The sequence below is a fragment of the Tiliqua scincoides genome, chromosome 11 (assembly GCF_035046505.1).
Source record: "Tiliqua scincoides isolate rTilSci1 chromosome 11, rTilSci1.hap2, whole genome shotgun sequence".
NCBI classification, from domain to species: domain Eukaryota; kingdom Metazoa; phylum Chordata; class Lepidosauria; order Squamata; family Scincidae; genus Tiliqua; species Tiliqua scincoides.
Window position 1 is genome coordinate 22,087,349 of NC_089831.1, and position 26,550 is coordinate 22,113,898.

The 26,550-nt window shown below is 41.4% G+C and overlaps 2 protein-coding genes and 2 non-coding genes across 5 annotated transcripts; all 4 read left to right on the plus strand.

Moving 5' to 3' along the window:
• Positions 1–1,674: 1,674 nt before the first annotated feature.
• Positions 1,675–11,864, plus strand: CLMP (CXADR like membrane protein). Its single transcript, XM_066639704.1, has 7 exons — positions 1,675–1,687; positions 2,759–2,916; positions 4,617–4,818; positions 4,926–5,090; positions 5,830–5,952; positions 7,486–7,627; positions 11,397–11,864. The coding sequence occupies exons 1-7, from the start codon at positions 1,675–1,677 to the stop codon at positions 11,689–11,691; spliced, it is 1,098 nt and encodes a 365-aa protein (XP_066495801.1). The 3' UTR covers positions 11,692–11,864.
• A 7,086-nt stretch (positions 11,865–18,950) lies between these two features.
• HSPA8 (heat shock protein family A (Hsp70) member 8) lies at positions 18,951–26,266 on the plus strand. Of its 2 annotated transcripts, none has more exons than XM_066639344.1 (9): positions 18,951–19,030; positions 21,749–21,958; positions 22,401–22,606; positions 22,708–22,860; positions 22,944–23,499; positions 23,762–23,964; positions 24,328–24,526; positions 24,789–25,021; positions 25,888–26,266. In XM_066639344.1, exons 2-9 carry the CDS (start codon positions 21,754–21,756, stop codon positions 26,071–26,073), a joined length of 1,941 nt encoding a protein of 646 aa, XP_066495441.1. In that variant the 5' UTR covers positions 18,951–19,030; positions 21,749–21,753; the 3' UTR covers positions 26,074–26,266. The 2 variants fall into 2 exon arrangements, with proteins under 2 accessions (XP_066495441.1, XP_066495442.1); XM_066639345.1 differs by lacking the exon at positions 18,951–19,030 and adding an exon at positions 20,817–20,902.
• On the plus strand, positions 23,599–23,687 carry LOC136662673 (small nucleolar RNA SNORD14). Its single transcript, XR_010794992.1, has one exon. It is a non-coding gene; the product is annotated as a small nucleolar RNA SNORD14 (small nucleolar RNA).
• Positions 25,171–25,265, plus strand: LOC136662672 (small nucleolar RNA SNORD14). The gene has a single exon (XR_010794991.1). It is a non-coding gene; the product is annotated as a small nucleolar RNA SNORD14 (small nucleolar RNA).
• Positions 26,267–26,550: the final 284 nt, after the last annotated feature.

A 26,550-nucleotide genomic window follows, 5' to 3' on the forward strand; every position in this document is an offset into this window, starting at 1 on the left:
AAAAATAAATGAATGAATGAATAAATAAATAAATAAAAGATTAACAAGTTGTGAGTTCCTGCACCTTTTTTTCCACAAAAAAAGCACTGGAGAATGGAATAAAAATATCCACAAGCAACTCAAAGCCACCATCTTCTTTCTCAAGTCCATGAAGTGCCCCCTTTGTAAATCAACTGATTGCTCTTCACACAAGCAGTCGCCACATGCATTTTGAGATAGTACAACGATGAGAGAGGAATGTACCATGCAAGATATCTGAATGTTAACGTTATTTGGTTAGTGGTTCAAAGTTAATTTAAGCCACTGTTTTGTTAGGAAGCTACCTATTTTGTTAGGAAAATACAAATCTAGAAGAGCTAAGCAAGTACCAAGGAATCGCCATTGCTACTTTACCAAATGACAGCTCCTCAATGAGTAAAGTTCTGTAACTGCCTCTGAGATTAGGACATCCTCAAGTTAAATGCAAGGAAGGGAAATATATGCCAGCATTGTTATTGTCCCTGTTGTCCTCCAAAAAAGGGAAAGAGAAACACTAAGTAGAGAATATTTTCTAGGGTTTTAAAAACAGTGGTCTCCAAATTGCAGACCGTTGCATCCTGGAAAAGCTGACCCCATGCAGCACAGTGCTTTCTATTCTATGCTGCAGCCTCTGTTTGTCGTGCTCCATCTTCCCCCCAGCCTTGTGCCAGCCAGCTGCTTCTGTCTCCTGTTGCCCCAGATGCTTCTGGGCCCAATTTCCCAGGGGACATGGCTGGCCTGTGTGAGACTGGGGGAAGACTGGGCACAATGAACAGAGGCTGCAGTGCAGAACAGGAAGTGCCACACTGAGATGGCTTTTCCAGGATGCCGGATCCAGACCGTGGGCAGCGCTTGGTGCCTGCTAAATTAAAACATACATGAATTAACTCATCAAGAACACACCAACCAACCCTGTTAATGGATCTGGGTTAATTCCTTTTTCCTTAAACAATTTGGCCTCTCTACCTTTTTGGCTGTTTAAAAAAAATAGCAAAAAAAAAAAAACCCACATAAGCAGTTACTAAGGGAAGCGATGGTAACCTTCTCTTTCAAAAAGCAATCTTTTAGAATCAAGGCATACAAAGAAAGCTAGGCCAGGCCCTTCACCTTTTGGTTCTATTCATATTAATTTTCTCAAGCTAAGCATCACAAAAGCATTTGAGGCCCTCTAGCTGTCAACACTGAAACACCAAGCATATATATAAGTGGCAAAATTATCAGCCCCAGATACTTTTCTATTAAAGCCGTTGTTTCCTTTTGTTAAAAAGAATTGGTTGAAATTTTCTTTTTTATTAGATTAACAACTGTAAACAAAACTTGTCAAAGCTTGAAACCTTTGCATATGCCACAATCACACCACACAACAGGGGAAGGGGTTGCTGCCTCAATGAGTAGCCAGCACACTGAACAGTCAAAACAGCCAGTTCCTTCCACACAGCCCATGCGATGAAACAGAATTGCTTCTCTGGGCACAAGTTTCTACCAAAGTGAATGAAGTTAAATGAGCAGATCTAGCTCTAAAATTCCAATAGAGTGAAGAAACCTACAATCAAAACCTATAGTGTACACTTAAGAAGTCCAAGAGTTACTTGAAATTCATGAGTAGCAAGCTAAGGGCGCAATCCTAACCCATTTTCCAGCTCTGACATTAGGATAATGCAGCTCCGAGGTAAGGGAACAAACATTGCCTTACCTTGAGGAGACATCCATGATTGGCCCCCCCCCAACTGCAAGATGCAGTACATGCCCCACAGCACAGCTATGCCAGTACTGGAAAGTTGGTTAGGATTGCGCCCTAAGTGTCGTTGCTTCAAATTTTTCAATTCTATTCTGTCTCAACAATTCAAAGCAATTCACCCCTTAGAACACAGTAAAGTTCAAACATCAATAAAGATGGCATGACAAAATGCACAAGAAAAAGATCATAAATTTAAATCATGAAAAAACAATAATCCCTTCAAGAACCTTTCTTGTGGAGAATGAGAGAGTGGATTCTCTACAGCACTGTTTCTCAAACTGTGGGTCGGGACCCACTAGGTGGGTCGTGAGCCAATTTCAGGTGAGTCCCCATTCATTTCTATATTTATTTTTAATATATTAGACTTGATGCTACCATGGTATGTGACTGCATTTGGGGAAATGTTACAGACCTGTACTTGGAACAGGCTACTATGTATATGCTTTTAACAATGATAGTCAATGGGATTTACTCCTGGGTAAGTGTGGGTAGGATTACAGCCACAGAGGATTGTTAAAAATTCCTGCTTGATGATGTCACTTCTGGTCATGACATCACTTCTGGTGGGCCCTGACAGATTCTCATTCTAAAAAGTAGGTCCTGGTGCTAAATGTGTGAGAACCACTGCTCTACAGCATATAAATTTGCTTGTAAGTCAATGAAGGAGTTGGAATAATATCCTATGAGACATTAAACACCTATGACTGAGTGAGAAATGGCATTTTGTGGTCCTTTAAAAACATTCTAGAACTCCACAGCTAGAGAGAGAAGGCAAAAATTCAGTATCTAAGTGCTGAAAGTAAGATAACAAAGCATCACTCTGAAGACTGAAAAGGAAGCAGTGTGGCCTGTGGTATTTCAAAGATGAGGAAGAGAAGATTTCAGGACATAGAATCCATATGCCTTCAACCGACACAATTGCGGCATGGTATGAAAATGTGAGGGCAACTATTTATTGAGTTAGGACCATTGGCAATATTCAGCTTGATCTTTGTCTTTCAGCATCCTGTTCGACTTGGATGTCACAGGCTCAGACCGAATTTAAGAAGGTGGCTGGAGCAAATGTTACTTTGCCCTGTCACCACCGCTTGCACCTCCTGGAGTCAACAAGCTTGGATATAGAATGGCTGTTACAGGATTCAGAAGCCAAGCACAAAGTGGTAGGTCTGACTCAGATTGCTATAAGTTCACTGTAGGTGCTTACTATACCCAGATAAATTCTAGAATTAACAAAACAAAACCAGTTTGCCCTAACTTATGCTTAAATATGAAATAGATGTGGAACAATGTCTGGCCTTTCCACACTGTGAGCCTCTTGTAAATGCAAAATGATACATGACATCCACACCTTTGGTCACGTTAATGTAAAAAAAACTAGCTAAACAGTGATTATTTTCAATTCACTCCTGACTCAGCACTAGACATTTTAAAAGGCATTTTTTCCATAGTATACTAGCAACACTGTATTTTAAAAGAACTCTTAGTAATGAGCTGAACTTTGGAAGTTTAAATGAGTTGGACATGACAGATACATGGTGGTTACAGATTTAGTAAATGTTCTTTGTTAGCTGATGGGTAAGTTATATGTGTGTGTGTACACAAAAATTTTTCTTGGAGGTATCATTCAATGAGCTCAACTGAAAGTATTTTATGAATAAACAAATCCAGTAGTTATCCACCATCTATGTCAGCAGTTCTCAAACTCTTAGGGAATTTGAGGATTCCCTAAGAGTCCTTGTGGGGGAGCAGGGAAGGCAGTGGGAGTGGGGAGAAGGCAGCAATGCGATCCCCAGGACCGCGTCGCTGCCTCCTCCCTGCACCCACCCCCTAAGGGGAAAAGAGTCCAGGGCCCTCAGGCTAGAGCGTCACAACACTGTAGTTTGAGAAGCCCTGATCTACGTGTAGCGCCATTCCCAAGTTTCAAAGGCCCAAGACAATGCCCAAGTCAGAGGACCTTTATCCCAAGTAACAATGCTCATAAGCAGTAACTAGTCTTAAGCATAACTAGTCTTCCCAGCACAGATGTTAATAGGTATGAACTTAAATTGTCCAATACTATACTAACCACCAAGAACCTAATTGAAAATCCTAATGCCATCTTCTATGCCTCCAGCTCCAAGTATGACCATACTGAAAATCATGGTACTGAAGTATAAAGCTCCTGATGAACTACTATTGGACTCTAATCCAAGTATTGACCTCTTCCTAATACTCCTAGAATTCTTCCTGCAGGGTTTGTTTTTCACAACAGGAAATATAATAGTAAATTATTCTAATCTGATTCACAGTGACTACTTAATTACAATTGAATCAGCAATAGAAAGCACCAGAAGAGGTACATCAGTCATGCTCATTTAATCCAGTCTATCCACCTAAAAACTGAACTAACCACAAAGTATAGTTCTTGGTGGTGGACAAACTCACAGGGGCACCACAGGATGTTCCCAGCAGCCTCTTCTTCCCAATTGTCCTGGGTGCCATCATCCTGCATCACACAAGATCTTGCACAATCCAAGATGACAGCACCTAGGATTACTGGGAAAAGGCTGCCACAAAAGAAGAGCACCATGACCATAGTAAATTTTGGAAACCGCTACCATAAGGCATTACGTAGTTTTAAGTTCTGCTGGTATAATTAAACTGATCCAATACAGATTATTGCTATCAAGGAGGCATACCATTGCAGTTCTCAACAACTTATTATAAATTGTGTGAAAGAATAATATTACTACTGAAGGACAGAAGCTCAAACGGCTGTAATGCCTCCATTATCAGGAGGTTTCCCCTCCACATCCCTACTATAGTAATGGCAAAATAAGAGACAGAGAAATCAATTACTGCCTCTCTCTCTGCCTCTCAGGTGATCACTTCCTCAGGAGGCAACATCTACAAAGATATGAATGAAGAACAAAAGGGTCGTGTTTCATTTGCCTCCAGTTTCCTGAGTGGAGATGCCTCATTGGTGATCTCTCTCCTACAACCAAGTGACGCTGGGCAGTACACATGTAAAGTTAAAAACGCTGGACAATATGAATGGACCCATATCACCCTGAAGGTTCTGGGTAAGGCTGCTACAAAATTATTCAAAATAATCAGTCTTCTGTTAAATATTAAGTGTTTCTAAATTTCAGTTAGTGCAAGGATCTCACATATTTTCTTCTCCTCCCAGAGAAACCTTCCAAACCTAAATGCTGGAAAGAAGGAGAGATGTCTGAAGGCAGAAAAATCAGTTTACAATGCAATTCCATTTCTGGCACTGCACCAATTATGTATGAATGGAAACGGATAGATGAAGAGGGAAAACCAGGGTCCCTGCCACCCATGGCACATATCAGTAAGTCATTGCTGCTTCAAATCCATTCAACTAACTACATAATAACTCTAAAACAAGTTCTCTTGTGGCTGGTAATAGTAGTGGTAATCAGATGCAAATTGACCAGAAAATGGGGTTGGGTCTTCAGTTCAGCAAGGTCTTAACCGGCAAAGCACCTCTATTCCCTATCAGAGCTCCAGAAGGCCTTCTGCACTGAGCCTTGTAGGTGCAGTATGTCAAATATGGAAATGCACAGGGACCAGAATAAAGATAGTCTCCTTTCCCTCTTCTGTTCTCCAAGCTTTAGGGTCCATTCTTACAACTCGTAAAATGACATGCCAAGATAGAAGATGAATAAAAGTGCATTAGGGGCGAAGATGTCGCCTGCTTTTTTCAGTGTATATCCTAGTTTGTTGCTCAGCTCATGGATTGGTGCTACAAGATGACAGAATCCCCATACACTCAGTTACACTTCAGATCCATTTCCCTCACCTCTTGGCATGTCAGTGGCAGAATACTCAAAAATATTTAGAACAATCGCTCACACACTGCAGGGAACAGTATGTGAATGGCAAATAACCAACAGAAACATGCCAATGAGCAATCTAGCCTCTGCATACAGAAGGTCTTCAGGGGGATTCTGAGTGCTTTATTCAGACACAGCAGGATGCCTGACAATTACTCTGTAATGTATTTCTTAATATAATTCCAGATCATTTATGTTTTCTAATTCACTAAAACTTGATTCTTGATTTTCCAGACTTTTCCAATCCTGCACAAGTTCTGATGAAGAATCTCACATGGGTGGCTACAGGTTTATACCAGTGTACTGCCTTCAATGAGGCAGGAAGGGAAAGCTGCACTGTTGAGGTGACTGTGCAGTGTAAGTGGTAATTAAAGAATGTTTTCAGCAGCTACAGCAGCATCTCTAATCAGTTGCTTCAGCTTTCACTAAACAGCCACTGCTCTGCTGCAAAGGTTACACTTTCAATTGCATACCTGTATAACATTCTTCTGAACCTCATTCTATGCTTCCAGAAAGTATAAAATACATGAACAACTGGAAGTGGGGGCAGGGGTTGAAGAACACACCTTGTTTCCCACAATGAGTATATTTTGCTTTCAAGCCTAGGATCCTAATAATCAGCATCCCCTAACAAGTCACTTAAGATGTTAATTTTTTTTCCAATTCACCTTTTCTGTAACATGGATAATAAAAGGTAAACCAAATGTGTTATCACTGCAGATCACTTAGTAAACCTTTGCCACATTACCCACAAACCTATTTGTGCAACCATGATTATTTAAAAAATAGGTGGAAGAACAAGAGCCCCTAGGTTAACCAATAACAATATTGAAATCACACACAGCCCACTAGACCAGGGGTCTCCAAACCGCGGCCTGGGGGCCAAATGCGGCCCGTGGCCAGTATCTATCCAGCCCGCAGCCAGCCTGTGATCTACTGAGAGCCTCTGGTCAGTTGATCAAACACAACCAGAGTTGTGCTTGTGTGGTGGGGGTATGGGGGTCTATTTAAGTGTGTGCTTTATTTCTTGGACTTTGTTGGTGCTTGGAGAAATCCTGGGCATTTAAGCCCATTCATCCACTTACTCATTCATCCAAGTTCCATCTCTAATGTATTTATTTAAATTTTATATTTTTTTTTCCGGCTCTCGACACTGTGCCAGATATTTCAACCCTTGGGTTGAAAAGTTTAGAGACTCCTGCACTAGACAAAAACTGCATCTTCCTATGTACTAAAAAGTTTAGGAAATATACAAAAATGCCCATTTTAGCTACATTTCCAAATCTTTATAGATTGAATGAATAAGCAGTATAGAAAAAAATGACCAAAAGTGCATAAAATGAAAGTTTATTTTTAGTGCATAAAATGAAGTGCATAAAATGAAAGTTTATTTTTATCCTCAAGGATTTTTTTTCTGGTCAGGTATTTCCTATGAAAATATTTACGTAATATATACTTTAGTATTTTTATATTATATATACTTAGAGAATATACATTTCTCCTCTTTAACCCTGACCAAAGCTGATGATCGAGGCAAGAGGGTATTTTCCTGCAAATAAGTAAAAGTGTTAATGCCTTGTATTATGTTGCTTATATTATTTTGTTATTTTATTACTATTGCACTGTTGCTTGTTTACTCCTATTTTTGGGAGTGTGTGTAGTTCTGTTTTACATGCTTAAACATGATTAGACTTAGCAGGGAGAGAGCAACTCCCCCCCCCCCCTCAGTTGCTTGCTGCTGTTTAGATTTAGTAGTAGGGAACGACCTTTTCATTTATTTTGCTAGGTAAACAACTTTGTTTTCCTGTTGAAAAGTAATACATGAATATTTTTATTAATAAATATTGCTCAATGGAAAATATAACACACCACACATTTGTGTATCAACAGATGCATTAAACATGGGCATAGTTGCTGGAGCAGTCTGTGGAATGCTGGTGGGGCCCTCTATAATTTTCCTGACTGTATGGCTTACTATCAAGAGAAAAGAGAAGAAGAAATATGAGGAAGAAGAGACCCCAAATGAAATCAGGTAATTACCTCAATAATTCCCCTAGTTAAGCCTCTACAAACACTGGAAGGCTAAATGTATTTCTCTATCACAACACAGCAGAACAGCCAGGGAATACTGTTGAGCATCCCAGATTCAATCTCTGGCACCCCACGCCCCAGCTTAAAAAGATATCAGTGTTATGAAAGCTCTCTCTGCTCTAGATCTTGGAAATCAGATATAGCACTGAATTACATGGACCAATGGTCTTGTTCAGCATATGTCAGCTTCATATATAACCTTAATCAGCCTCATACTCAGAGCTTACATTTACAGTTGAAAGAGATAATGGCCAGGGAAAGAGATAAGCAATCCTGCAGTGAACACACAAGCCGTCACTTTTTCTTCACATGTTGTCACTAAAACATGTTGTCATTTACTATAGTACTGCCCATAATATATAATTTCTATCCACAGGGAAATATGAACCTTGCTGCAGTGCTGTGTTACAAACCCAGTATGAGCAGACTGAATAAATTATTCAAGACAAAAGTTTCAGGGCTAGATAGTCAGTAAGGGAATGTTTGGGCTGCTAATTCAGGAATGTATGCTCGATGCTGCATGCTTACATCCTAGACCAACTTTTGTAAACCAGTAGGCATTCCTCTGAACTACAGAAGAATTAAGTAACATGTATTGTATGTCACTGGTCAATACCAGTTTAAAACTATTTTTAAAAAACTCTAGATGTTCAGTAACAGCTACAGATGCAGAAAATGGCAACATAATACAGAAAATATATAAGCTATTTGCTCTTTCCCCCAACACAGCTCTTACTATTTTATGTGAAAAGGTCTTACACCCAGAACTAAATCTGAATCGCCTTAGAGTTTCTCAGGGCCAGATTATCCATGGGGTCAACTGAAGCAGTCAATCCAGACAGTAAGCTGATGGGGGCTACTCCTTCTTGCTTGCCTCCACTTCTCCTTTTCTTCCTCCTCCCACTCCATGGATTGGAAAAGGAAGAGGAAAACAGAAGAGGGAGAAATGTCCTGAGTTAGAACTCTGAAAGCAGCAGAGGTTGGCACATCACTGGGTGAAAGGAGTCAGCATTTGGCATTTTGCCTCAGTTATCAGGATGCCCCTCTCTGAAGTTACTGCAAGATAACATTCTTAGCATATGTAAATTAATACTTCAGCTCTCTCCAATCTGGCGCAACCTTTGCTAGATGTTTCTTGAACTTCTGCAGTAGGGCGTTTTCGGAAGTCTCTGAAAGAATGATTCAGCAGACTACACCCTTGGAAGAAAAAAATGAAACTGCTTGCTATCTTTAATTCTACTGAAGACTGCTCACCCTGAGTTCAACTCACGTTGCCATATAATCAAGAAGATGATTCTTTATGTCCTTTTCGTTAAAGAAAACAAAACAGACTCTTTAGCTGAAGTAAATTACTTCTTTAGCTAAGCCCCAGTTTCAAGATACATATTCCTTTCCTATGTCACTCACCTGCACATTTTTCTGTCCCTTGCTTTCAACCTCTCCTTCCTCATTTGTCACTCAGCTCCAACCTCCTTGGACATTTGTCTTTTGTTTCATTTGCATTTTTTTGCCTCTTTCTGTACCTGAAAGCCACAGGGCAACAAAATTATGATATAGAAAGACAGTTGAGATAGGGTGGGGGACAGAAGCACCTAAGCAACCTTGGGTACTTTATATGAAAGTGAGATTAAAATAATAAAATAAAAATAAGCTTGAATGGTTGACTGGGGGCAGAAATACTCTTTCAGAAGTTACAAAAGTGAGTGTAGTACAGGATTTGATGTGAGAATCCAAGACTCACTAGATAAGATGCAAAGCATCTATGACTAAATTTCCTGCAATCTCATCTAGTTGCACCCTCAGGTATGAAATTTACTTGGGTACAGGCAACACACTCTCTCACAGCTTACTTCTCGTAAATTACCACAACGCCTTGGAAGGGCGGGAACCCATGCAAACAAATAAAAGAGTCAGTCAATCATCAAATTATTTTAGCAACTAAATACACATCAGATTTGCTCAACTAAACCAAAAAATGTCGCAATGACTTAAAGTAGTCTGTGGTCCAGTTACAGCAGCAAGTAGTTCAAATTTCACAACTGACTCCACTAAACTAATTCACACACCAAGGAATGACTTATTTACACAACCTATCTTCCTTCATCTTGACCGTTCAGGGTTGCAGTGCCTAGCAAAGTGTTGAGCTACACCCCAGAAACTGTGTTATTGTGGAGCCTTAAAACTTGATACAAATAGGCCCTGCTTCAATACTGGCTAAAAATACAAGGGTACTCTTCTTCTTCTTGCTCCCAGTCCCCCACAAGATTTGTGATGTAACTTACCCTGGCTGATGGGATAAAGTGGCAATAGGTGGCTCTCTTGACTGAAAGAGCCACTCCATCACCATTGCACAAAGCCTAGGTACACAGAGTGGCCCCTGGAAGCTGCCTAACCATGCCAATATAACACTGACCCTTCTCTACCCAGTGCTTTCTGTACTGGACTACTGCAGAGAATGTTAACAGCTTAAAAAATACAATTTTGTATCATATGAAAGACAATTAAGTAGTTGTCCATCAATTACCATTTTCATGCCTAGGGAAAACAACCATATTTTTAAGGAATAAGCTGTAAGATGATAATTCCAGAGACTAGATTGTTCAACAACTTCAATATTTCTCAACTTAGCCTAAAGCTCCCAGTATTGGCCTTACTGAAAAACAGGATTGTTGTGTGGAAAACCCACTAATCCAATTCAAAATGATGGTCATGGCATTTTGGGGGGTCTGACAATTATTGAAAAATATAGTATTGATGTTACAGTACACAGCAGCACAAAGCATGCAGCCTGTAAAATCTCACCAACTGCAAGTCAAAGGAGACCCCTAATAAAATTGTTTTACAGAATGTGGGCAAGTAACATGATGCCCTTCGAGTACAACTACATGAATTAAAACAAGTGTGTGTGCCCCACTGTGGCTCAGATTAGAATATGCAGCAAGTAGACATAAGATGGAATGAAAGTGCATCACACCAGATCAGCCAGTAGTACAAGTTTCTCAGTACTGACAAACTCAAGCAGTTTCTGTTGGTACCCAATCACTAATATGCAATTATAGTAATTAATATACCAAATGTTATGACCAAGAGGAATAAATTATATACCACTGATACTACTTGTTAATTTTGCTAACAATTGATGCTTGATCACACAAACCTCCTGAAAGCAGGTACCCAGTATTCTTTCATCCTCTTAATTTTATAACACTTTGCACACAAACTTAGCATTCCTTCCAATGACACTCTTATTCTTTGTATTAAAAAATCAAACATGATGTTTTGATATGGAAATCAGACATGAGGTTCTGATATAAACATTACAACATTAATTGTGCTCCTTTCACAAATTGTGAATGATACAGAAATATGCAATAACTAGAGATAAAAATCTGATAAAAGCTCCTGAACCTTGTTGAACTTCAAAAGCATTTAGAAATCTCTGATGTAGGACCAGCTCCAGGTTTCAGAAGACCCTTGGCAAACTGTAGAACCCTCCTACTTGGGTGGACCCCAAAAGTGTTACTACACCACCACCACAAAAAGCTGCAGGCCCAGAGGGAGTCTTAGGAACAGCATGGAACCCTTCTAAGGGCTCTGAGCCCTCAGCAGCTACCCAATGATGCAAACCCTGATGCAGATTCTGCTGTGAAATATGGATGTTTCTGGTGCTCATTATTTAGTATGTTAATTATGTTGCCTCTCGATTACAGAGAAGATGCAGAGGCACCAAAAGCTCGACTAGTCAAGCCTGGGTCCTCCTCTTCTGGCTCCAGAAGTTCACACTCTGGTTCCTCCTCAACTCGATCAACAGAAAACAGTGCCTCTCGCAGCCAACAGACATTGTCAACAGAGGCTACCCCTCACATAACTCCAACACAACACTGCCAGGTGGAGACAGATGGCAGGGAAGCTGAGCCAAAGAAAATTAGTCACACCAACTTGATGAAAAAAGAAGCCACACCAACCATGGTGCCTGCTCAGAGTCGGGCTTTCCAGACAGTTTGATTGAGTTTCATCTATGCAGGCTCCAGTCATGTCCAGAACTCACACACACTACCAGCTATGTATGACTAGATTAGCTTGTTTATCTTCCAAGACAACTTTTTTCCTTGCACTCACGCACTGTACAACAAAAACCTTCACTCAGTATTTACTGCATATTCCTGTTCTGAGGCATAGACACAGATTTTTTTAAAAGGGAACTCATGTTGAGTGATTTTCAGTTTGCTTTTTTGTTATTACTTTTTTAAAAGGAAAAGAGAGGGGAATGTTGATTTTTTTATTTTTTAAGCTGCAGATGTAACATACTGGAGTCTGGAACTTTTGTTTGCTTTTTAGGAAACACAAAAAGCATAATATTCCAAAATAATTATGAAAAGAAAAATTCTTTTGTACAGTTCTTTGTGAAATACATAGATGGACAGTTATGTTCTCAACTATGGCACCAGTTTCACTTGTGAACTCATTCTGATCAACTTCAAAGAAAATAGATAGCTGCTTTGCATGAATTACACACAGTGGAAAGCTGTAACACTGAGAGGCAGCTCCGGACTTTGAATTGCTCTGTCTCTCTGGAGGAATTTTCTTTGAATGTGGAAGGGCATTAATCCAAGAAGGTACATAAGCCAGAAAGAGTACACACATTGCCCACTGAGACCAAGCCCAATGCAGCCCTTATTTACACCTATATTAATTGAAAGCAATTCCTAAGTCAAGGGACTGCTATTCATGTGGCTCACTAGAATGGGAGATCAGAACCAAATTCCAAGTTCCCCTTGCAAGTTTGTTAACATTTTTGAAGGTAGATTACTTCCAAAGATTTTTTTTATCCCACACATGAATGCAGAAATCTCTGGGGGGAAAAATATAAATGGTGTATTTCCTGTCTCTATATGGAAAATAGTGACATCCATTTTTAGGATAAATACTGCCAAAGTGTCTTTTCCTTTTGTTCTTTTTCAATAGAGAACATAACAGACAAGGTGGATAAGTTAAATATCCAGGTGAAGGTTTGGAAAATCCTGTGGCAAATAATGATGAAGGCAATGGTTACATACATAACTGTTAACGGCAACACAAAGGCAATGAAAGAAATTGTGTTTGCTTGTCTCACGGGTAGGTTACTGATTTTAGGAATTTAGTATCTCTCTTACAAAAGAAAAACACTTCCTTGGAAACTACTTGTATGACATGATAATGAAGACAGAAACATGCAACTGGCTTGATTTCAAATGTTAGCTGAACATAACCGATGGTCTAAATGTTATAACTGATGGTCTAAAAAACAAAGTTATGCTGTGAATTATTCCATCACAAACTTTATCACAGAATGACTGCCACTGTCAGGAAAAAGTAACTGGTAGGATCACAAGTCTAATTCCCAAATGGTTTTGTTCCCAAGTCAGTAAAAGACCGATACCCACATGGTTCTTTAGAGTGTACCTGTGGATCATAGGGGAATTACCAATTGGTTGACAGTGAATGCTGCAAACAGTACAAAAATTTATAAGGAAGCTGTCTTCTCAAATGACATCAGAGCTAAGCTCTCTTTCAAATAAAGGAAACCCTCTACTGCGGAGAATCCTTCATAAACAAAGTCTCTGCAAATATTTGAGGCATGGAAAGACCAAAGCTCTAGTATGATTAAAATCAGGTCTGTATGAATACTGTTTGTTTCCTTGCCCTTCAACAAGTAAGTCTTATTTTCTTTTTCAGATAAATTAATTAGAAGCTAATGGCATTCATGTTTGCACTTCATTAAGAGTTCACGTCACGAAAATTCTTAATACGAAAAAGTCCAATGCAAGACTTACGAACCACTGAAATATTTAACTAGTGCATTGGCTGTAGGTGATGACAGGGTAGGCAGAAGATCCAGATTTACTCCAAGTTGTTTCTACCAAATTCTTAGTGAGAAAATTCTACAGGCCACATTAGCCAAGGTTTATTGACCCAAATAATGGCAAGGTATGATAAGATAATTTACCAAAGAATGAAAGATATTGAAATTGGCCAAGATACACCCACAAGGTACTATGTGTATCCTTTGAGCCTTATCGTGATATTAAGTCAAACTGCCATTCTTTAATAAGGGAAGTACATGCTATAGTCCAGTGTTTCTCAAACTGTGGGTTGGGACCCACTAGGTGGGTCGCGAGCCAATTTCAGGTGAGTCCCCATTTATTTCAATATTTGCCTTTGAATATATTAGACCATGCTACTATAGTATGTGGCTGCATTTGGAGAAATGTCACAGATCTGTACGTTTAACAAACTATTGTGAAGATGCTTTTAACAATGATAGTTAATTGGACTTACTCCAGGGTCAGTGTGGGTAAGATTGCAGCCCAGGATTATTAAAAATTTTCCTGCTTGATGATGTCACTTCCGGTCATGACATCACTTCTGGTTGGTCCTGACAGATTCTCATTCTAAAAAGTAGGTCCCGGTGCTAAATGTGTGAGAACCACTGCTATAGTCAATACTATTAAGGGAACCCTCAAATATTGTGTAGACCTGAGTGAATTTCAAATATATTAAATGAGAAAAAAATGAATTTTCTGGATATAAGGTGAAGATTATTTCAAGGTAGAGATTATTTCAAGACACCAGGCATTTCATTTTCAAAGGGAATCTAGGTGCAATGGCTTCTGAACTCAACTTTGTACTAAAAGCTCTTTCAGAAGGGAAACTACGCTCGTTTTATGAGAAACCAAATGTTGTTTTGTAAAATACTGTATTTAAGGCATTTACTGTAATCCTATATACCAGTTACTATTTAGCGTGGTTGCCTAAATCTTCTCTAGTTTCGTTTTCTTGATTGATATACCAAGGTTACTTCTCTTCTGCTTGCTATTATTGCTGTACTTGTGCTCAGAATGAGCAACAGAAAGGGAAGCAAATATTTATTATAGATTCCTTTGAATCAACAATTTAGTAAAACTGTTTTCTTGTTTTTAAATAAAGAGGGTGCAGTATTTATACTGCAGTTCAACCAAACATGGACAAGTGTCATTATTTCTACAGTGCAACTAGATTTTCCAAGATAAACTCTGACCTTGCAGCTCTTGCCATTAAGGGATAACAGCTCCTCAAAGTACTGTACTTCATATACAAGCCTCATTAAGAGGGTTGTCCTGATTAACTCCTGGCTAGTTGGTGGAGGAAGATCTGGAATCTGCACTGAACTAGAACAGAACCTGGTTGCACCTCAAAACAGTCTTATTATGCAAATCCTTATTATGCAAATATTATGTGGAACTTTAAAGGTCATGAAATTCAGGGACTGCCATAACATTTCTATGCAGAACTGCAATCCACAAAAAATAAGAATAGAGAGATCCAGTCACAACTGTCGTTACTGTACTAATTTAGACTATCATGTTTTACAGTACCTGTATGATTCATTACAGAATACTGTTTAGACCAGCGATTTTCAACCATTTTCATATCATGGCACATTGACAAGGCACTAAAATTATCTAGATACACCATCAGGTTTTTGACAATTGACAAGGTACACCATGGTGCCAGTAGGGGCTGACATGCCCCATTGGCCCTACTAATAAATGACCTTCCCCCAAATTCCTATGGCACACCACTATGCAATTATTTTTCCTATGTAAAAATAATTATGCAAGTAGTTTTCCTATGGCACACACACCTATGGCACACCTATGGCACACTGTGCCATAACACAGTGGTTGAAAATGGCTGGTTTAGACAAAACTAGCAAGAATAGCTGCAACAAAATGGAAACTGAATTTACACAATCACAAGAGAGTTCTACAGATTCTATACAGTTCTGCTAGGGGAAAAAATAATTGCAAGATGCAAATTCCCATAAGGCCTTATTAGCAGTTATAAACAGATCCTAGCTAAAGTAGTTTTACTATGTCTAAAGAATAACAAGTATAGCAAACACATCTGAACATAAAAAACTAAAAAAACAAAGCCCCCCCCCCCAACTGTGAACAGACCATTCAGTACAGGGAGAACAAACAGAAATCCTAACCAGGCATAATTTTATAATTATGAGTTTGAAGAGCACTACGTTTTATAATGGGCACTCCTGACCATTTGCAGGAGGCATTTTTCTCCCCTCGCCTACAAACACAATAACACAGAGCCCTTATGCCAAGGGATCAGTCAAGTTGCCTGTAAAAACAGGATAAAAAAAATATTTGGGGTTGCACTCCCTCTGAAGGAGCAGGTCCGCAGCTTGGGGGTCCACCTGGACTCGCAGCTGCTCCTGGATTCCCAGGTGGCGGCTGTGGCAAGGGGGGCCTTCGCTCAGCTTCGGCTGGTGCGCCAGCTGCGGCCGTACTTGGATCGTGCAGACCTGGCCACAGTGATCCATGCCTCGGTGACATCGAGATTAGATTACTGTAACGCGCTCTATGTGGGGCTGCCCTTGAAGACGGTTCGGAAACTGCAACTAGTGCAGAATGCGGCGGCCCGTGTGGTTACTGGAGGTAGGCGGTTCGACTCTGTCGGTCCGCTTCTCCAGCGGCTGCACTGGCTGCCCATTCGTTTCCGGGCCCAATTCAAGGTGCTGGTATTGACCTTTAAAGTCCTATACTGCTCTGGACCAGGGTATCTTAGAGATCGCCTGCTCCCGTACAATCCGGCTCGCCCTCTCAGATCATCAGAGAAGGCCTTTTTACAAGTGCCGCCGCCTAGGGAGGTACGTGGGGCGGCTGCAAGAAATAGGGCCTTCTCAGTAGTGGCACCAACGCTATGGAACTCCCTTCCCCTTGACTTAAGAATGGCTCCCTCTCTTGAGACCTTTCGGCAAGGCCTGAAGACCCTTCTGTTTAAACAGGCCTTCTGAGTTCTTGGCCTTTTAACATCTTTTTAACATCTTTTAATATTTTTTACAGGCCTGATTCTTTTATGACTTGCTGCTGCTCTATGCTCTTTTTACCTATTTTTTTTACTCTGATTGCTGTTTTTAGTATGTGTTAATATGTTTTTATTTGTTTTTAAATTGTTTTTAATTATGTTGTAAGCCGCCTTGAGTCCCTTCGGGGAGAAAGGCGGGGTAGAAATAAAGTTATTATTATTATTATTATTATTATTATTTAAATGAAACTTACACTTTTAAAAACAAACAAAAAAGCAACAAAAAATTACAAATAAAACAAAACAAGAACATAGAAAAAGCCTGAATGTGCAGCAAAGATTTGGTGGCAAAAGTAGACCTTTCTAAGAACATCAGAAGAGCCCCACTGGATCAGGCCAAAGGCCCATCTAGTTCAGCTTCCTGTATCTCATAGTGGCCCACCAAACATTTCAGTGAGCATAGAAGACAACAAGAGTTGCACATCTTGGTGCTACTTCCTTGCATTTGGCAGTCAGAGACAGCCTGCTTTTAAAACCAGGAGGTTGCATGTACCCATCATGGCTCGTAACCTGTGATGGATTTTTCCTCTATCAATCAGTCAAATCCCCTTTTGAAAGCATTTAGGCCAGACACCACCACCACATCCTGTGGCAAGGAGTTCCACAGACTAATTACATGCTTGGTAAAGATGTATTTTCTTTGGTCTGTCCTAACTCTCCCAACACTCAATTTTAGTGAACATCCCCTGGTCCTGGTGTTGTGCGATAGAGAAAAGAACACCTCTCCATCCACTCTATCCCCTGCATAATTTCGTGAGTCATGTCCTCTCTTACGCATCTCTTTAATAGACCCAAATACTAGCCTTTCTCGTAAAGGAGGTGGTCCAGCTCTTGAAGGCATCCAGGCCAGATGCCGCCACCACATCCTGTGGCAGGGAGTTCCACAGACTATTTTCCCACTTGGTAAAGAAATATTTCCTTCTGTCTGTTCTGACTCTCCCAACACTCAATTTTTGGGGATGTCCCCTGGTTCTGGTGTTGTGTGAGAGGGAAAAGAGCAGCTCTCTATCCACACTGTTTTCCAAGAGGCAAAGAAGATTGTGCCTCAGCACCTCTCATGTCCAAGGCCAGGAGCCCCAGTTTCTTACAGGAAAGACAACTAGGGGGCGGGCAGAGGCGGCCTAATCCTATGCACTTCCTCTCACAAGTAAGTTCAATTGCAGTCAATGGGGCTTACCCCCAGGTAAATGTGGATAGGATTCTAGCCTGAGAGCCCAATTCTAAGCACTTATTATTAACTTCTACTCAAAAGTCAGTCACACTGTAGTCAATGGGGCTTACTCCCGAGTAAGCGTGGAGAGGAAGGCAACCTCAGAGCCTAGCCCTGTGCATGTTCACTCACAAGATCCATTGTAGTCAATGTAGTCATTGTAGCCAATGGGGCTTACTCCCAGGTAAGTGTGGAAAGGAGGGCAGTCTCTGAGGCCTGTGCAGGTCTACTCAGAAGTAAACCCCATTGTAGCCATAGCCAATGGGGCTTACTCCCAGGTAAGTGTGGAGAGGAAGGCAGCCTGACTCCCCACCATGGGGGCTCCTTTGGGTGAACGTTATACATCTACTTCAGGAACAGGGCCTCTCTCCCCGCCCTGCCTGAGGCCACGTCCTCAGTTGACCCGATCTTGGCCCTCAGCCAGCGCCCTGCGCCAAGCAGACGCCATTTTGTCTCCTTCTCTTTCGCTCCCTAACGCGCTCCCCCTCACTGCCCCCCACTCCACTCCTTCCCGCGCTGAGGTAACGAGCGTCCTGATTGGCTCCTTCACGTCCCGCCTTCCCGCGCGTGAACCGCATTGGTCCTCCTTTCTGCGCGCTTTCCCGCCTTTCTTTCTGCGCTCCCCTCCCCCAGCCTTATCCATGCAGGACCCTCATTCTTAAAAATCATTGGCTGATCCTCACCGCTCTCCTCTCCCCCGCCCGCGCTTATGCAAATAAGGACTGCAATAGAGACAGCCCATTGGTTCTGCCGAGAGTATGCAAATACGAACTGTAATAACGAAAGCTCATTGGCTCAGCGAGGGATGAAGCATCATGGGCTGTCCCGCACTTATGCAAATAAGGACCCCAACAGAGAAACCTCATTAGCTCAGCGAGAGATGACGCGCCATCGCGTGTCCCCGCCCACGCACGCTTCCACCAGCCTGGGAGGGATGAACGTTCTAGAAGGAAGGAGGACAAAAAAGCCGGCCGGCTCCTCGCCTCGCCTGCTTTGTGACGTCACACGCGCCGCGCCCCGCCTCTGCAGCTCTGATTTAGAGGGGAGGGAGGGCAAGTTGACGTGGAAAGAGGCTCAACGCGATTGGTCGGCGGGGCGGAAAGGGGCGGGGCGGTTCTGGAAGGTTCTCCAAGGGTATATAAGCTCAACGGGCAAGCCGGGGAAGTGGCTTTTCTACAGCAATACAGTGAAGGGTGAGCCTTCCTAGTGGCTGGTGTGCAGACGAATCAGGTAATTTTTTGAATTTATATATATATTTATATGTGGTTTTTCATATGCATTTTACTAGGCTTTACTCCTAGCACCCCTCCCAGACTTTGTCTTTGGTTCCTAAATTCTAAGAGGTGCCTGGTAGAAATGCCAATTTTTATATTTAATTGCAGGACTATTTTTAAATGGGCAACATGATATACATTAATGTGTCTCTTTTTGCATTACTTTCCTCGAACCCAGTGGTTCCCACCCTGGGGTTCATGTAAACCCCCCCCCCCCGTACTTGCTGGCACATTTTTAAAGATACTCAAAAAATGATTAAATGGTTAGGAAAAAGCAGGTCTGTATCAGAATACCTTGTGGGGCCGGGAAGGCAGCTAGCCGGCTGCAAAAGCCCCACCACTGTCGACTTTTCGGTCACCAAATGTGGATCACTAATTGGAGAACATAAATTGTTTTAGTTCTTCCAACTACTGATCCATATATGATAACAGCAACTGTATTAGCCCTTTTCTGCCCAGCCCGCGGTGTATACATTTGATCCCTGTTGCAGAAACGTTGGGCAGAAATGGCTTTGTTGCAAGCATTTTACTAATATGAGGGGTATAATTTCTAGAGGTAGGTTGCCAAGGTGTATGAAAAATGGGGGGAACTGCTACTCTCTCTTTAAAAGAAAACCGCTGCACTTTTGTCTTCTAAGAGAAGCTAAATTGTACTGCTTGCCTTTCAATTTCTGTGCAATGTGGAAGGAAGCTGTATTGCAACATAATGGAATCCAGCAGGGCTGGGCAAGGGTGGTGGAGCGAGTGCCTTGGGCTGAAGGGGGGGGGGAGGTAGAAGATAAGATGGCGATGGCTTTATAGGACTGGGGAAACGAGGCTAAACCTCTCAAAGACGATTAACTGCGTAGTCTCGCCTGCTGGGCGGCGTATCCTTTGTTCCTCCCTCAAGTGGGGTGAGTGGGTGGGTGAACTAAGCTGGTTCCAGCCTTTGTTCTAAGCTCCTGTAAGGGAGAAAGGAAGGGAATGGGGGGGTCGCCTTAAGCTGACTCAGCCTTGGCTCTTTTCCTCCCTTCGAGATTTAATACAGTGGCAGTATTTTCAGGCTTCCAGGTGGCTTCCTCTTCGCCCTTCTTTACAGGCAGGGCTCACCCTTCAGGAAGTAGAGCCTCTGCAATGGCAACCTGCCTTTTCGTAGTTGTACAGTTGAAAGGGACAGGAAAAGGGGAATCTATTTGAACTGGCTTTGGAGAAGTGGGGTGGGGGGGAGCTAGGAATCCTTGCTCTCTGAAATAGCCCTGACCTGGGGGGAGGGAAAGAACCATTGGGGGGTTATAAAGCATCCCTCTTGTACATGAGTACAACAATTAAAGGCAGTTTCATGCAAGCTGAAAATGGTTTACAGCCCTATCCTAGGCAGGTCTACACAGAAGTAAGCCCCATTGTGTTCAATGAGGCTTACTCCCAGGAAAATATGGATAGGATTGAAGCCTTGGTTCACTCTTTTCCTCCTTACCCCACACCAAAGGGAGAGGCTTCTGCCTTCCCTTCCCCCTGGAAGGCACCAGTTGCTGCAAAGCAGCTTACCTAATCCGTCTCCATTCTTCCCTCCCACGTGCTCAGCAGCGCGCTCTGCCGGTTCCGGGTGGCACAGGGGCACGTGGTCCAAAGAGGCTCCTCCTGCTTGCTGCTAGAAGCCCCCTCCCTTCGGATAGAATGCCGCAGGGCGTGCTGGGAGGAGTCATTCATTCCCACGTGGATGGTAGCCATTGCTTCCGGCTTAGCCACGTGGTCCCCCTTTTCAAGGTCATCCCATCTTGCCGCATGGCTCCTGCCGTAGACTAACTGTGAGATGATCAGGCTGGAGGGTTGGGAAGCAGCCCAGTGCATGGTGAGATGGAGTAGATGTGGGAAGTATATATTAATTTAAATAAAGTAGAGAAATGTATTTATCTAAATATGTTATATTTAAGTTAAATAATTAAAAATATTTTAATATGATTACGTTTACATTAAAATTTTAATATAACAATTAAATATATTGTATTTAAAAATACTTAATTCAAAACTTGCATTTTTAAAAAAAAATCACAAGAAAATTTCTTTTCCCTTTGTTAAAATTGACTAACACAAAGCAACAAAACCTTAAACATATAATTCAGAGGTGGGCAAACTTTCAACTTTAGGGATCCTGGACTTGTGTAGAAGTGTTTCAGCAGGTGCAGCTTGTCTTCTCTGAAATGAGAAGCTGCAGTTGCTGAAATTCTCTTTTAAAGGTTCAGGATCCCTAAAGTTGAAAGTTTGCCCACCCTGATCTAATTACACACCCAAAAACATGCAGGTAATGAAAATGTACTGTGAGAGTTAATACAGCAAGTATAGAATCATAAATCTCCTAATCAATTACTTAACTGAATTATCTTAACAAAAAATCTTTCATGAGAAGCAGAGAAGAACTTTTAAGGCTTCTCACAACTTTGTATCCATACTGTTAAAATGCATTTTCTCATAAAAAGAGTAAATTTTTAAGCAGGACTTTTGCTAGCAGTACTGCATATATAAAATATGGGTAAATTAACTTGAAACTTTTGTGAGAACAAGGTCTCTTTTGCATACTGAGGAAAGAATTTTAACAATGTTTTAGGAGTGAAATTTTGTAATGGGGGAGGGAGGCTTTCTAGTGTACTTGTTTGAAACTGCTTGGTTAATTTTTGAAAATGTATTAATCTGTCCACAGCTACAATGTCTAAGGGACCATCTGTTGGGATTGATCTGGGCACCACCTACTCCTGTGTAGGCGTCTTCCAACATGGGAAGGTGGAAATCATTGCCAATGACCAGGGTAACAGGACCACGCCAAGCTATGTAGCTTTCACAGATACGGAGAGGCTTATTGGAGATGCTGCTAAGAACCAAGTGGCAATGAACCCCACTAATACAGTATTTGGTAAGAGATCCTATAATACTTATTAGTTATCTGCAGGGCTCTAAAATAACTTTACTAGCATTTGAAACCTCCTTATTCTTGGTTGCAGCAATACTGAGCATGTGGAACTACTCAGCACCAAGTTCAGCTATTAGTCAGGCCCAAATCTTAACCAATTTTCTAGCACTGATGTAGGTATGCCAATGGGGCATGTGCTGCATACTGCGGTTGGGTGGCAGTCCCAGAGGTCTCCTTAAGGTAAGGGATAAACAGCTGCATTGCCCTTACCTTGCTGCTGGAAAATTGGTTAAGATTGCACCCTTAGTTGACATATAGTACTAGAATGGTAGTTTTGCATGTATTTCAGGGATTCTCTACTTTTACAACCAGCAGATATAAATTTGCTTGTAGCATAGAAGTAGCAAGCATGGTAATTGACTCCTGATCAAAATTTCTTTTACAGATGCAAAACGTCTGATTGGTCGCAGATTTGATGATGCTGTTGTCCAGTCAGATATGAAGCATTGGCCTTTTACTGTAGTGAATGATGCTGGCAGACCCAAAGTTCAGGTGGAATACAAAGCAGAGACAAAGAGCTTTTACCCAGAAGAAATCTCTTCCATGGTGCTGACCAAAATGAAGGAGATAGCAGAGGCGTATTTAGGAAAGGTAAGGTCATTAAGAATCAGATGAGGCAGTTCTAGCAGCAGAATTAGTCTGGCACCCTGTGAACTTGTGCACTGTTCTAAACTTGTGTGTTTCTTTTATAGAATGTCACAAATGCAGTGGTCACAGTCCCTGCCTACTTTAATGATTCCCAGCGCCAGGCAACAAAAGATGCTGGAACCATTGCTGGTCTCAATGTGCTCCGGATCATTAATGAACCAACTGCTGCTGCTATTGCATATGGCTTGGACAAAAAAGTGAGTATAGCGAAGGTGATGAGCAAAGGGGAAGACTTAAATAGGATCAACTTTGAGATTTAACTTTATTTCCTTGTTTTTAGGTTGGTGCTGAAAGAAATGTACTGATCTTTGACCTTGGTGGTGGCACTTTTGATGTCTCCATCCTTACCATTGAGGATGGCATCTTTGAAGTAAAATCAACAGCAGGTGACACCCACTTGGGTGGAGAAGACTTTGACAACCGAATGGTCAACCATTTCATTGCTGAATTTAAGCGCAAGCACAAGAAAGACATCACTGAAAATAAGCGAGCTGTTCGCAGGCTTCGTACTGCCTGTGAGCGTGCAAAGCGCACACTTTCATCCAGCACTCAGGCCAGTATTGAAATTGATTCCCTGTACGAGGGCATCGACTTCTATACCTCAATTACCAGAGCTCGATTTGAAGAGCTGAACGCTGACTTGTTCCGTGGCACTCTGGATCCTGTAGAGAAGGCCCTGCGGGATGCCAAGCTAGACAAATCTCAGGTGCATGATATTGTATTGGTTGGCGGGTCCACCCGAATCCCCAAAATCCAGAAGCTGCTTCAAGATTTCTTCAATGGGAAAGAACTTAACAAGAGCATCAACCCTGATGAAGCAGTAGCTTATGGTGCAGGTAAGTGGGACATATACACAAGTCAAAAGTGTTTCAACACTTACTAAAATTGTCTTGCATAGAAGTTGAGAACCCAGAGCCCATTTTAACATTGCCTACTTGCAATGATGACCGGTTCCAAAACCATTCGTAGTTTCCACCAGAAGTCTACTAATGATGGCCTAAATCTTCCTTGGATGTCTGAGCGAGTAGAAATGCAATGTTGCATGTTGGAGATCAGTCTGGTATGAATCACTCATGCAACTGTCTTTTTTTTCCCTAGCTGTTCAAGCTGCAATTCTTTCTGGGGACAAATCTGAAAATGTCCAAGATCTGCTGTTGCTGGATGTTACTCCTCTGTCGCTGGGTATTGAAACGGCTGGTGGTGTCATGACCGTCCTGATCAAACGCAACACCACAATTCCCACCAAGCAAACCCAGACATTCACCACTTACTCTGATAACCAGCCAGGTGTGCTGATTCAGGTATGGACAAGCAGTGTCTAAATCATGCAGTGTTTGACTTGAAGATGTAGCTGTAGTTGCCGCTTAGGGGGAATTTATATATGATTAAAACAAGTCTTTGAGTCATTTTTAAGACTTTTTTATGGTGTTGGTAGTTATGTAGAGGCAGCAGAGGAGTTTGTCTGGCTGCAGTGATGAAGATGATCCAAAACCATTCGTAGTTTCCACCAGAGGGTGAAAAACCAGTGTTGGCAAAAATACCTTCCTTGGATGTCTGAGCGACCAGATGATTCACATACTAGTTAAATGTTTTCTTGCTTTGGTAAAGTACTTATATAATCAACAGTGCTCTTTATTTAACCTTTTATTTTTTTCTCTCATCAGGTGTATGAAGGGGAGAGAGCAATGACTAAAGACAATAACTTGCTGGGCAAGTTTGAATTGACTGGCATTCCTCCAGCTCCAAGGGGCGTACCTCAAATTGAAGTAACATTTGATATTGATGCCAATGGCATCCTTAATGTGTCTGCTGTGGATAAAAGCACTGGCAAGGAGAACAAGATCACAATCACCAATGACAAAGGTAAATTGCACAAGTTTTGCAGTAGGGAAAATGACCTGCACACCAGAAAGTTGGTTTATTCTAGCTGGGGTGTGCCCTTGTCTTCACTTAAACTATGCAACACCTGTTATTTTGGAATGCCTGATGTCATTAGTTTCCCCTACTAGGTGGCCTTACTTTAGTCAAAGAACAGCAATATTCACCCAAGTATAGCTCTAATATTTCAGTGCTTCAAGTAAATGCAGCCTTCGATCTAAAGTGCAAGTACTTTTTCTTTTTAAAGGACGTCTCAGTAAGGAAGACATTGAGCGCATGGTTCAAGAAGCTGAAAAATACAAAGCTGAAGATGAAAAGCAGCGTGACAAGGTGTCATCCAAGAACTCCCTAGAATCCTATGCCTTCAACATGAAGGCAACTGTAGAAGATGAGAAACTCCAAGGGAAGATTAGTGATGAAGACAAACAGAAGATTCTGGACAAATGCAATGAGATCATCAATTGGCTGGATAAGAACCAGGTATGTGGTTTGGTTGGTGACTCAAATGCTAAAAAAAGCTTAAAGATGCTGATATGCAAGTGTTTTTTCAGTCACATGTATGTGTTAAGTGACTACAGGCTAGGGCAGTGGTACAGAGAGGTGGAGTTGACATAAACTGGATAATTTGGTCGCAATGATGAAGATGATCCAAAACCATTCGTAGTTTCCACTAGAGGTTGAAAAACCAGTGTTGGCAAAAAACCTTCCTTGGATGTCTGAGCGACCATTTAATACTAACACATAATGGACCTGGGGTCACAACCTTGCTTTTGCTACCCAGTATAGACTTGTAAGTAAAACTTGTACAAAACGTGGGAGTTGAGGAAGCACTCTTGGTGTATGTGCCCCTTTAATTTTTTTAAAACTTTCTGGGTAGTCCCAAAGTTGTCGCTTCTAGCAGTGTTGCAGTTGTACAAGTTGGCATGAATGAATGAAGAAATTTATTATATAACCAATTGGTCATTACAATATAAAAGTACATATAAAACAAACGATAACAATCCGACCCTCCAAACGCATACAATGAAATTGAAGAATTGAAACCCAACATAGGCTAAAAATGTAGAATATTAAAGTGGTTCCAAAATTGAACAGGCTTCAATAATTTTCAAGATCTTACCGGCTGATAAAAAAAGGAAAAAACCTTTTTTTAACAGAAAATTAGCACGGATCTTTTCCATAAGGGCAAAGCTAGCCATACAAGTTGGCAAGATACTTGATCCCTGTTTTAAATTGATGACTGGTGACTAGGCAAACTTGGTGATAGAGCATCCATGGCTTTCATATTAATGCATAATAATTATGCATTATGCACATTAATGCAAGTTTCTTCTGTTTATATGTAGACTGCTGAGAAAGAAGAATTTGAGCACCAGCAGAAAGAGCTGGAGAAGGTCTGCAATCCCATCATCACCAAGCTGTACCAGAGCGCAGGTGGGATGCCTGGAGGCATGCCTGGTGGGTTCCCTGGTGGTGGAGCTCCTCCCTCTGGAGGGGCATCTTCTGGACCAACCATTGAGGAGGTGGATTAAGCTCTGAAGATGGCATTCCATAGCTGCCCTTGAGGGCTGTGAAGGACTAAATGCAATTACAAAGGGCATTCTTGATATTTTGATCATGTGCACAAGGAGGGGAAGGGCAAAATGTTGCACTTTACCAGTACTGTAAAAAAAACAAAAAACCACAGACTTGACTCCAATAAACTTATTTAATTGGCAACATTAAGATCTTTGTGTGCGTGTGTTTTCTAGCCCTGAATATCAACTCTGCTGTTGTGCTTCCTAGTCAAGCTGGCAATGGCTATGGGGGAAAAAAGCCTGTCTCAAATAAGTCTGCAGTGGTTTGTGTTGAAGGGCTAAACTTCTGGCAATTGCACCAGGCAATCCTGTAAGCATCATAAGATATAATCTGTAGGGTTTGTTAAAGGCTGTCATTTAACGGTTACAACCAGTAACAGTCTTGAGGGGTTAAATAACAGTGTCTGTACACTTTACCCATAGCAATTTGCT